At 39.3% G+C, this 12500-nt stretch overlaps 2 protein-coding genes across 2 annotated transcripts in view; both read left to right on the forward strand.

The window, feature by feature from the left end:
* LOC137976912 (BTB/POZ domain-containing protein 6-like) overlaps nt 1–621 on the forward strand; it is a 1020-nt gene extending 399 nt beyond the window's left edge. Inside the window, exon 1 of the mRNA XM_068824235.1 lies at nt 1–621. This exon is cut by the window's left edge and continues 399 nt beyond it. Coding sequence (XP_068680336.1) covers nt 1–621 — 621 coding nt within the window.
* Nucleotides 622–12076: 11455 nt separating this feature from the next.
* The window catches only part of LOC137976913 (BTB/POZ domain-containing protein 6-like), a 1077-nt gene continuing 653 nt past the window's right edge, over nt 12077–12500 (forward strand). Inside the window, exon 1 of the mRNA XM_068824236.1 lies at nt 12077–12500. This exon is cut by the window's right edge and continues 653 nt beyond it. Coding sequence (XP_068680337.1) covers nt 12077–12500 — 424 coding nt within the window.

The following is a 12500-nucleotide window of genomic DNA, read 5'->3' on the forward strand; positions in this document are numbered from 1 at the left end:
CATCCATCCAATGTGTTTAACATCTTGGTGTCTGCACGTAAATATGACGAGGAGCAGTTAGTGGATCGTTGCTGGGAGATGATCGACAAACAAACTTCGGCTGCTGTGAAATCGGAACGATTTGCGATGATTAAAAGGCCTTTACTTGAAGAACTGGTTGAAAGGGATACCCTTGACATCCCGGAGGTGGAATTGTTTAAAGGTGTGGTTCGGTGGGCAGACATGGAAGTAGCAAGGCGAACCATGGTCGCAGATGGAGAAGAGAAACGAAAAGTTATCGGAGAACGGATTATGAAGGCAATTCGCTTCCCTATTATGAAGCAGGATGAATTTGCCTTTGTTGTTATGGACAGCAAAATTCTCTCTTATGATGAAGTTTCCACTTTGATAAAATATTTCAATTCAAAGGACAGTTTCCCAATTGAATTTCCAGTTTCAAAACGATCCGGGCCATTGCGAAAAAAAACGAAGCAGTTGGAAAATGATAAAGCACTAGTAAGTCCATTAGCGGCAAAGAAAAAAGGAAGAAAAGTGAGATATGAGGAAAGCCCAAAATCCGAAAGCTACCATGGTGGTATGTTTGTGGAAGGTCGAGATGGTTTAGTATGGATAAATCGATAGGAAGGAAAAAGAAATGGCCGGTCTGGTAGAACAAAAACAGAACAGATTTCAATATTGGTAAGAAGAGACTTGGTTTTCGTTATAATGTAGCTCAAATGGATGCTCAAAAATGCTTGCATAGAAGTACTCGTTGAGCTGTAGGCAGGTTTGAATTACACTGAGAGAATCCTTTTCTTCTAAAGCTAATTTGAATGGTTGCTTTATTTGAAATGACTCAATGATAAGAACTGCCACAAGACTATGTCTTCTTTAACACAGGGCTAATGATTGATATCGAGATTGATAACTGCGTCTCGTGGAACTATCATATTTCGTTTATCAGCTCTCGAATCGCCAGGAATATCGACATTATATCAAAGCTAAGACATTACCTATCTTTAAAGCAACTTAAGCAAATTTACTATAACCTCATTTATCCTTACACATCATACGCAGTTTTGACATAGGGCAACACCTATATCTCAAAGGTCTACAACCCGATATATTTCACAACACCTTTCAGTATGCTAGCGAAGTGCATAGCTACAATACTAGATATGCAACCCAATAAAACTTAAATAAGCCATATGTAAGGACGAAAACTGGCAAGTAGATGATTTCATTTAAAACTAATGATCTTTGAAAGTCTATCCCACAATACCTTAAAGATTTGAATATGTACACTTTCTCTAAAAATATCAAACATTACTTGCTCTCTAAGCAATACACAAAACTAGACCCTCCCTGAGGGTACACTGGGTTGCCTGTGGTACGTGCACCGTTCCAGACAATTTTTTCAAGTTGGGGGGTCATTAAGACCATTTAAGGGGTCACCCAGAAGTCATACCAGCAGAGGCCCTTTGGCTCACAGGTTCTCACACGTTCGTACGACGAAAAAAATCTGTCCTTGCGTAATATGTAGCTGTAACAGTGCACGATATTGTTTTGGTATTGTCTATCATTGTAGTGCCATAGTAGAAGCCTTGGGTAAATAGCCTGAAAAGACATGTGGTTACTAGCAAATAACTGAACCCAGAAAGATTGAAGAAAATAAATGGAAAGTGAGCAACATTGGCTTCTGGGCTGACATGTTGATAAACTTCTTTTCACCACAAGTTTAAGCGTGCCCTCTGAGCATCTGACAGCTTTGTAATACTAAAGTTTACTAAAGTTAATCCCTCTCTGGCGGGATTAGTGTCTATATTGATGCAAAAGTAAATAAATATTGATACACAATTTTCAGAAAGAGCAGAAGGAAGTTTCCAGGACGGTCGCATATTTACGACGTGAAAACAATATTAATTCTGAACCGTGAATATAGAATATAAACAGTTACGATCAGCGACAAACATTTTAGGAGATTTTTGCTACGTTCAATTTTGTTATATTACGTTTTGGCTGCACAAATAAATCGCAAAATCGAAAGTGACATCGCCGGAATTCAGCGGGCACCGTGATTACTAGTAAGTGACCCCGGCATGTTTACTTGCCAAACAGTGAAGCATCTGTGTCAAATGATGGCAAGATATCGGGTTTTCGTAAGTTTCATTTTCTGTCAAGTGTTATAAAGTTTGACAATAAATGAGCGAATTCAAAACACCATTGTTTCTGCAAAGTCAAAAATTTACCCTCCAAGACGAGGTTATTTATCACCAGGTAATTCCATCATTTTGGAAATAGCAGCTACTTTATTATTCACCGGCGTCACAATTTTTTGCTGATTTTGGGGCTCATTTTGTTGAAATTCAAGCACGCTTCCAACAGACCTGTTTATTTTCATGAAACCTTTCCTGCTTACAGAGTTGTACTAAAACTAGACCCTCCGTGAGGGTACACTGGGTTGCCTGTGGTACGTGCAGCGTTCCAGGCAAATTGTGACTGGCCACGGGCCGATTACGGGCTTGCAAAAACAAAGCAAAAGGTAATTAAAAAACCATATAATAAACTACTTACTAACCGAGCTAGCCCGAGCCGTAATGGGGAATATTGGCCCTGGGTCGTTTTTGTACGGACCTCGCTGCGCTCGGTCCGTACTGCCACGACCTCGGGCCAATATTTCCCTGGCAGTACGGCCCTCGCGCTCGGTTAGTAAGAAGTTATTAAGGGGTCACCCAGAAGTCATACCAGCAGAGGCTCTTTGGCTCAAAGGTCCACACACGTTCGTACGACGAAACAGATCCTTTTCTGAGGATAAAAACCTGGCTACTGGCCTAACTCTTTTTCCTACTTTCCCAACCGCGAGAAAACCGCGGTAAATCAGCCATCGTCAAAAAATGTTTTTTTTTTCCTCAAAAAATATTTAAAGTTAGGGGGAAAAAATACATCATTTTAAAGCTAAGAAAATAAGCTTTCCAACAGCATATAACTTATTTACAGACAACTGAAACATTTTATAAAAGCGAAAGTTGAACGAAAAAATTTAAGAAAAATAACAGTAAAATATGTTTTCTAGGCAAAATTTGGTCATTTTAGCGTTGCTTACGAATTTTTGGATGCAAAACTAATATTTTCTGCAATTTATCTGCTTTCTTGGACATAAATTCGACCGAAAACTGATAAGGCACGAATATTTTTAGATTTTTAGGAATAATAGATAACGTGGTTCAATGCGTAATGTGATAATGCGATAAAAGTGTCAAATTTGCGACCCATTGCTAACGGCAACGGAAGCGATCGCATTACGAATAATTAACCTCTGTTGCCAAAAACCACCCAAACAACCGGTCAGTGTAAAACGCAGACTGCAGACTGCAGACTGCAGACCAGGGATAAAATGCAGACTGAGGGTAAAATGCAGACTGCAGACTGCAGACTGCGGGTTAATAAAATAATAATGAAAAAAGAGTTATAAGAGTGTTAGTAGCCGCTTGTACTTTCACACTGAAACCCCAACACAGCTCCCATCGCTTTGGTTGCCCCACCGCATGTTTTAAATCCGGATTTTTATCGAACTCTGTAAGAATTGAAGCTGTTTGAATCCTTGGTGCTGTTGGAAAAAGGACAGTTTCGTTAAGTGAGTTGCTTTTAGGCAAAGAAGTCACCACCCCGTAATTTAACTGTCCATTTTGCTGCACTGAACAAAGTAATCGAGTAATTACCCAATAACTCAATTTATTTTGACACGCATGGCTACAGTACCAATTAACAAAGACAGAGATAACGTGGATTTTGCAACCATTTAACGTTTCAATTTAGTCGGCTTAAGCCAGTATGACTGAGGTGTAAAAATTTCTTATTAGGATCCTTTCATTCGCTTTCGTGTACGTTATGTTTATCCTTTAGTTCACAAGCTCGTTTGTTTTGCATCTGGAAGATGTAATTTTCAATTATAACCTCTCCCTAGGGGTTATCACGCATAGCTTAACCAATGAAATCCCCGTGTCCTTATCGCTCGGAATACATGAAATTCTTTGTGCATTTCGTTGCACCGAAGAAAGACAACCGAGATTATTCAGGTATTCGAAGTAATAATTGTTGGTTTTTCGATCGATTTCCCTCGATGTACCGGTGTGACAAATAATTTGGAACATTGCAATGCATCTGGAAGCGCAAAAACAAAGCACAGATGATTTCAACGCGTACGATCGCATCCCCAAAAGGTGCAGCGACCTGCAGTCATAATAATGTGAGTTGTTGACAGATGTAAAACAGGATTGTCTTTCAAACAATCTTTATTTTATCCTTATGACTCGTTTTTTTATTATTAATATTTATTTTACACTCAGTCTGCATTTTAACCCCGGTCTGCAGTCTGCGTTTTACACTGACTGCCCAAATAACCGATTTTTCGACGGAAAATTCATCCCAGAGGATAAAACTATTCACTGGACATGTAATAAAGGTAGATATGTTCGAGCGAAAGCGAAAACAAGCGAATATTTTGACGGAAAACACAATAATGTGAGATCAAAGGAACATGTGGTGAAGACACGCAATTGCGGCATCGCTTCGACAATAATCTTACCTTTTCAGCGATTTTAACGCTTGAAATTCCATTCAATCCACCTTGTCTAGTCTTTGAATTCACTAGTATCGCTGCCCTGCGAATCTTCAATGTTCTACATAACAGCACACTTGGTAAAAGACGGCTCGACGGGCGACAGATTGTTGTCGATGTTGTCGCCTGTCTTGTTCAGTATCCAATTGATTTGCCATTTTTGAGCTTCATAAGGGTATATTTTGTTCAAAGATCCACTAAAACGCCATTCGCGTTACATGACTTTCGACGCCATTACAGGTTAAGTTAATGATTCTACTGTGTCCACCAGAGAAATGTACGCATTTCCACTACCCTCTCGATCCTAAGAAAATACGCGCTGAAGGCTCTATGCACAAAGACACCACTTACCGGGGGAGTGACAGGCAAGACTTTTACCGACACGGAAAAAGAATAAATAAAATAAAACGGAGAAATTCTACCCATTTTCCAACTGGGATTGCCATACGGCAACCCAGTAAATATCCTCCCGTATCACGTTTCAACCTTAAGCTCGAAAATTCAATACAAAATATGATATTATAATTTACAAAGGCAGAAAATATCACAGAATCCTTTTCCAGCGAAACATTTTATTGAAACAAACAACATAAGAAGCACTAAAACGCCATTCGCGTTGCAATGACTTTCCATTGCTGGTTAACGAGAATAACAAACTCACGAGGCAGAATGTATATTTATATTTAATTAAGTTAGCACAACAATCTTCAATGTTCTACATAACAGCACACTTGGTAAATATTATTTTAGAAATGCAGCTCACTTTGATTTCTGCTCGACGGGCGACGGATTGTTGTCGAAGTCCATTACTCGTCGCTTTTGAGATTCCAGGTGTTGGTTTTCACCGCCTGCGTAGTTTATCCAACTGACTTGTTTAAGGATCCAGTAAAACGCCATTCGCGTTACATGACTTTCGACGCCATTGCAGGCTAAGTTAATTATTCTACTGTGTCCTCCAGAGAAATCTACGCAGTTCCACTACCCTCTCGATCCTAAGAAAATACGCGCAGAAGGCTCTATGCACAAAGATACCACTTACCAGGGGAGTGACAGGCAAGACTTTTACCGACACGGAAGAAAAAAAAAAATAACACCGAACAAATGCCCTCCATTTCTAGACTGGGTTTGCCATACGACAACCCAGTAATAACTGGTCTGTTGAAAGTGAGCATTATCTTTTGCTCTGTATGCAAACCTCCCCTCCTTCTTAGAACTTGTCCGCCTTACCCCTACTATATATTACTTTACTGCGATTAATATTTTTCAGAACCTTGTTCTGTGTTTCCACGCACCCTCTTCTGTTTTATATTGCCTTTATCAAAATAATGTAACATCAGTAGGTTACATGGGGGCCAACTAGGAAACCGAATGGTTTATTTGGCCACCATGCTCAAGCACGTTTACTTATTACAATAGAAACATCATTGGCAACTATGAAACGTTTTAAACTAAATTAAGTAACCACGTCAAGAGGAAATAAAATTGTATTGTATTTTATCATCCAACTGCGTTAGTTATAGTACAAGAAACGCACGAAACGAGTACAAATATTCCACGATATTGTACAGTAAGTTATTAATTTTGTACACTTGGTTATTGTACAGTTTTTGTTTGTTTGTTTGTTATTTATTTGTTTAAGCAGCTTGAAGTTTTGGCAGCTATTCAGCTGATGTGGACCTGCTATACCCACCCAACCATATACACATAGAGGACAGCCAAAACACTGGGAACTTCATCTCCTACTCTGCTCGAATAGTGTGTGGGTTCTTTAACGTCCTACAGGGAACTAATGAACATGGAAGTTATTTGTGAGACGGGACCTCTGGCTTATCGTCCTTATCCGAGAAGACTTAAAGGTCTAGCCATTTGCGGATGTAGTTACAAAGGCGGCACTTTCTCCTCAGTTATTTAAAGACCCTGAGTGTTGGTCCGGCCGGAGTCGAACTCACGACCTCCCGCATGGCAGCCCGGTGCTCAACCAACTGAGCCACCGGTGCGCGGTAGAGAACCAGTTTGACTAGTTTAGTTGCTGACGTTAAGCAGCATGCACAATTCTGTCACACGTTCTCGGTTTTTGTACAATTCATTTGCTAAAAATTAAGTGCAAAAAAAAGTTGGATAATAAATAGCTTATGAGATGTTTTGGTGTGTAGTCTCGCTGAGTATTTCTACGAGGTTATGATTAGGTAAAAATATAAGTCACACTAGAAAACTGTGCAAAACGTTCATTTCAGCCTGAAAACGCAACTTTTTGTGAAAACTCGTTTTTGGCAGTAATTTTAGCAGTTTTAGAGTGAAGATGATCACATCAAGATTATGATTTTTTCACCGACAAATTGTGGATTTTCTGTGTTTTGGTTCGCCCTAGCGGGCTCGTCATAATACAGCACAACTCGGTATAAGGTATATGTATTGTATTGTATTGAAGCCACTGACGTTAGGAGTTGGTCATTTGTGGATTCAAGTGTTTCCGTGATGAATAAATCAATGAACGAAATGTTATGATCCTCGCAATTATGAACCCAATTTTAGCAATTGCGTAGAGAAGCTTGAAAAATTCAGGACTTCAACGGGGCTTAAACCCGTGACCTCGCGATACCGGTGCGACGCTCTAACCAACGTTAACTGAGCTATGAAGCCACTGACGTTGGGAGCTGGTCATTTGTGGATTCTCGTAACGTCAGTGGGTTAGGGTTATGGTTTAAGCCACAGACGTTTCCCTGATTTTCTGGACATGAAATGATTTCAGTCAGCGGAAGGATTTTGTTTTTGTTCCTGCTTCAGACATGTGCATGATCTTGAAGATAACCTATCCACGGAATTACTTGGCAATAACTTTACTTTATTTGTTGGTGGAAGTATTCTGATCAGCCCATCGATCGCTTAGCAATGTTTCGAGGGGACGACAATAATATTATGCTTTTGTAAGTCTTTCATCTCAAAGCATAAATTCCCGCTATTGTAATCACTTCGAGACTATTGCAAGCTTTTTAACGTGACAATGGTGTGGCAGTCCTTCAAAAATGAAACTGATATGAGTCACGCTTAATTTAGGGGAGAAAATGTAAATTTATCTCCGTCCTTCATAAAACTTCGTATTTGGTTATTTTATGTTGTTGTTTTGCTGACGACGGCAAAGAAATGGACAAAAATGAAAAACGCTCGAGCAGAGTGTGCAAAGCAATTGTGTTTGCCCACTAAATATGCAAATTGTGACGTTCTCGTTGCCGCTACCGTTGTGGTTGCTAAGGCTCCCTAATAAGTACAATGGATGAGATGAAAGACCTTAGACAGCAATGACCAGAACCGAGGTTGCTGACCAGCGGTTTTCGTTAAAACAATGGTTTGCTGGGGGTGCTCAGTGTCGCGGGCTCAGAAAACCTGGTTGTGGTCAACTGAAGACGACATGATGCATTCGAGAGCTTTTGAGCAACAAACTATACCAGATTTTGAGCCATTAACCTATCTACCTGATGGAGCTTGTTGCCCAGCTAATGAGTCAAATCAATCGCCCACTGAAGAAGACAAATCAAACGAAATGCTTATTGAAGCACAACATCAAATAATTGAGTATTTAATTCATGTGAACGACAGAACGAACATTACTCTGATTTAAAATATCAACACATTAACAATGAGCAGTGCCATTTTCATCATGCATATTCAAACTATTTCTTGCAGCGGAATCTAAGATACAACTTTCTTCAGATTTGATCAAAACATGATGATTCGCGTAATGAAACAAATACCCCTCCTTTTTTTTTGATACAACTTAGGCCCGGTTAAAACGTCGCATTTCATATGTGCCGAATATAACTCGAGAGTTAACTGCATATGAAATGCAACGTTTGAATCAATTAAATTCGACAGTTCGAGTTAAATTCGACATCAGTCGCATCTGCGACTGAAACAGTCAAATATTCGACTTAAAATCGACGTTTGATTCACACGTCGCATTTCACATGTGCCGTACATAATGTATAAATTATAGTAAATTGTTATGATTCATTTAGCAACCATAATCCGTAAATGCCATGCGCAGAAGAGTCTAAACAGCAATTTAAAAAATGGCGGGAGGCGAAGGAATGTATAGTTTTTGCTTTTCAAAAACAAAATATATTTGTTTGAAGTCCGGCAATTAATATTGTATGAGGTGCTCGGTGTTTGAAAATGAAGAGGACACTCCTGAGACGTGCTTCAATGAAACGATAAAAAGGTGCGAGTCGAGTGAAGGCCAAGATGACACTGTTGGCATTTTGGATACAGCCTGTCCGAGTGGAGACTGGGCATATTGAAGGCGAACGGAGTTAAATTCGACGTTTGAATCAAATGCCGCATTTAAATGTTTTAGTCGACTAAAACCCTTCCTGTCTCAATTCGTGTACTGGCATCGCTACACTCATTACCGAAATACATTTTGGCAACACTTCAAGTAAAAACGTCACATTTTATAGATAGAATTTAAACTTGTAAACAGTTTTGATTGACATCTATAAACGGGTAATATGACACTGATGTACTTAAACTTAAAGAGAATGGTCAGTTTTGCCTGTTTTTAAGGCTGTCAAACGAAATTACAGATTGAGACTGTTTTCCCAGTACAACAGCTTGTACACTTCCCTCGATATTCTTACTGAGCTTTATTCATTCATTCATTCATTCATTCGTTCGTTCGTTCGCCGGTTCATTCCTAGTCGCAAGTTCAGAATTACTTTCATTCCTTTCTTTTCATGCGTACCCTGGCTGCACCAGTGTGTACATTGTAACCATTGTCTACCTTTTGGCAACTATCACAATTAGTATTGGGAGTGCAAAAATGTTTAACGCATGATCATCCTTTGTAGAATTTCTCGATCGTCTTGAAAACACAAAATAGACGAGAGAGTCTGGTTTCTAGTTCTTAGTCCCTCTCAATCAAATTTCGCGAAAGTGTTCGTTCTTTTGTTGGCACAATGTTGGACCCATTTGAACGGCCTCCGCACAACTCATTTTTTGCGTCCAACATTTGCCTAACAACCGTTCAACTTTTGTTGAACGAATGTTGGTCAAATGTTAAAATCGTTTAAATCGGCCTTAGTAGAACAAAGGTAACACTATTCCATCACTCATTTCACGTTATTGTGCCTTGTAATCAATCTCCAGAATGTTATGCAAACTTTTAATTACATGTCCACATTTAACCCACTGTCTGTCTTTATTCCACTCTAACTCCTTCATTCCAATCATATACCTCATAAACATAGCTAACACACTTGAACCTTTAAGTTTAAAAAGAAAAACAAGTTTTACCGTTATATCATTGCAGTTTTTATTGTTCCTATTATTATTATTATTATTATTATTATTATTATTATTATTCTTATTATTATTATTATTATACCGCATCCGTTGAGTCCGTTAAATTCTCTATTTTAAATACTGTATCATATTACACGCCATATCACTGATTATACATGCATTGGAACGTCTTTGTAAAACGCAGTACTCTGATAAAGAAAGACAGAGCCTTGCAAAATATTTTCTTTATTTAATATATCCCTTCACTGTTGTATCAGCCTTGCTCTTTTAGCTTGTTTTTGTTCAGTGTTTGTCTTAATTAACGCGTACGAGATATCTACCAGTGAAAAGAATATGTTTCGTTGGAGTATCGAATCGCTTCATAAAAACATCAGTGAATCCCTAAGGCGTCTGATAGTTTTCCTTTTCATAGGGAAACAGCTTGATCTGTTTACTACTGACACATTATATTGAGCTCTAAACGTTCATGACCATGGGGTCATACATGAACTCCTCACCGATCATCTGTCCCAATTACTGATCATCTGTCCCTATTACTGATTGTCTGTCCCTATCACTGATCATCTGTCCCTCTTACTGATTTTCTGTTCCTAGCAGTGATCTTCTGTCCCTATTATTGATTTTCTGTCCATATCACTGATCATCTGTCCCTATTACTGATTTTCTGTCCCTATCACTGATCATCTGTCCCTATTACTGATTGTCTGTCCCTAGCACTGATGATCTGTTCATGACAGTGAAAATGTCCCTATCACTGGTCATCTGTCCCTGAATAACTGATCATCTGTTCCTGACAGTGATTGTCTGTCCCTATCACTGATCATCTGTCCCTTTTACTGATTTTCGGTCCCTAGCAGTGATCATCTGTCCCTAGCAGTGATCATCTGTCCCTATCACTGATCATCCGTTCCTAGCAGGGATTGTCTGTCTCTACTTTTGATCATCTGTCCCTATTACTGATTGTCAGTCCCTAGCACTGATCATCTGTCCCAATTACTGATTGTCTGTCCCCCGATTTTGGAGCTCACTTTGAAACTCAAGCACCCTTCCAACAGACCTGTTAATTTTCGTGACTTATGCACGCGATGCGGGCCTATTGGCACCACAGAACTCTTACTTTGGCTTTGTACCACACAGACTTGAGACTTCGAGAAGTTGTTTGTTTTATTCTTTGACAACATTTCGTTTTCTTCGCCTTTTTCATTGAACTATTGAGAATTTTTTTTGTTGCGTGACAGTGAAAACAATCTTAGCTTGTACCGGACGTCACAGCGGCCATGTTGGTGTACAGAACAACAGCGAAAAAGTCTTTTGGGAATTTGACTCTATTATTATGCAAAACGCGAGCGACAGTTTTGCATTTATTTTTTTCAGCAACATGGTCGTCTAATCACGGGAGTGCAAGCCAAGAACACATTTGATTCTTGTTTATCTTGTAAATATGCTGTATACCCAAGTAGCTCTGAGTCAGTACTAATTTGCTAGCGTTGAAATGACATATCAGAAGAAGTCATGCAGAGTCTTAAAAGTAACGAAATGTCTCCAATACAAGCTTGATACAGAATCAGAGTTTTGAATATTTTTGGGATAATGTGTTCCATAAAGTAATACTAGTGTACTTAAAAGTGCGTTTCATGTATTCATTTCTTGGTTTAGGTAAAACAATCTTATCCTTGTTTCTAGTATTATAACTGTGTACTTCTGAGTGACTTAAGTAGTTCGTATCAAGTCCTTCTAGTTGGTTCTTTAAGCATTTATAAGTAAGAATGGTTTTGTCGTACTTTCGTCTCTGCTGTAATGTCGACCAATTGAGCTTAGCACGTACTGAGGCAGACGGATTGTTGTTGTCAGCCAAGAGGATGACTCTTCCAGCGCGATTTTGCAGTCTCTGTAATCGTAGAGATGATGTCTATTCCGCAGTAGTCAAATAAGGGCTGAATAGTTGACTTGTACACAATTTGGGCTCAATGGGCGAACTCAACGTGTAAGGCACACATGTACGCATTGCGGACCTATTTCGTTTCTTGGAGCGAGGTTGAGTTGTTCGAGGTCACGCCGTATAGTTATGTCACGTGATACTTCGCTCACAAAGGAAGGAGCACCCAGGACAAAATCAGTGTTTAAACGTTCCAATCTCATTTTCTTGTTCATTCGACAGCTGTTTATCATTACAGAGAAAACATGTCGGTCCGTCAGGAAAGCTGGCAAACAAAGAAACGCACTATCAGAGAAAGAAGCAAGTTTATGTTTAACAACGACCTCTTCAGCGATGTGAAGTTTGTGGTTCGCAAGAGCGATGGCGAAAGTGAAAGCAAAATAGCGATTCCAGCTCACAAGTTAATGCTGTCAATTGGCAGTCCTGTGTTTGAAGCCATGTTTTACGGTGACCTAGCGGAGACTAGTGACTCTATTGAACTGCCTGACTGTAAATACGAGAGTCTGTTGGAGCTGTTTCGTTACTTGTACAGCGATAAAGTGAAATTAAGCGGAAGTAATGTCATGGAAGTGTTGTATTTGGCGAAGAAATATATTGTGCCTTCTCTGGCCGTTAAATGCACGGAATATTTGCAGGATCACTTGGAACCATCCAATGTGTTTAACATCT

This window comes from Montipora foliosa, chromosome 11 (genome assembly GCF_036669935.1).
Source record: "Montipora foliosa isolate CH-2021 chromosome 11, ASM3666993v2, whole genome shotgun sequence".
Classification (NCBI taxonomy): domain Eukaryota; kingdom Metazoa; phylum Cnidaria; class Anthozoa; order Scleractinia; family Acroporidae; genus Montipora; species Montipora foliosa.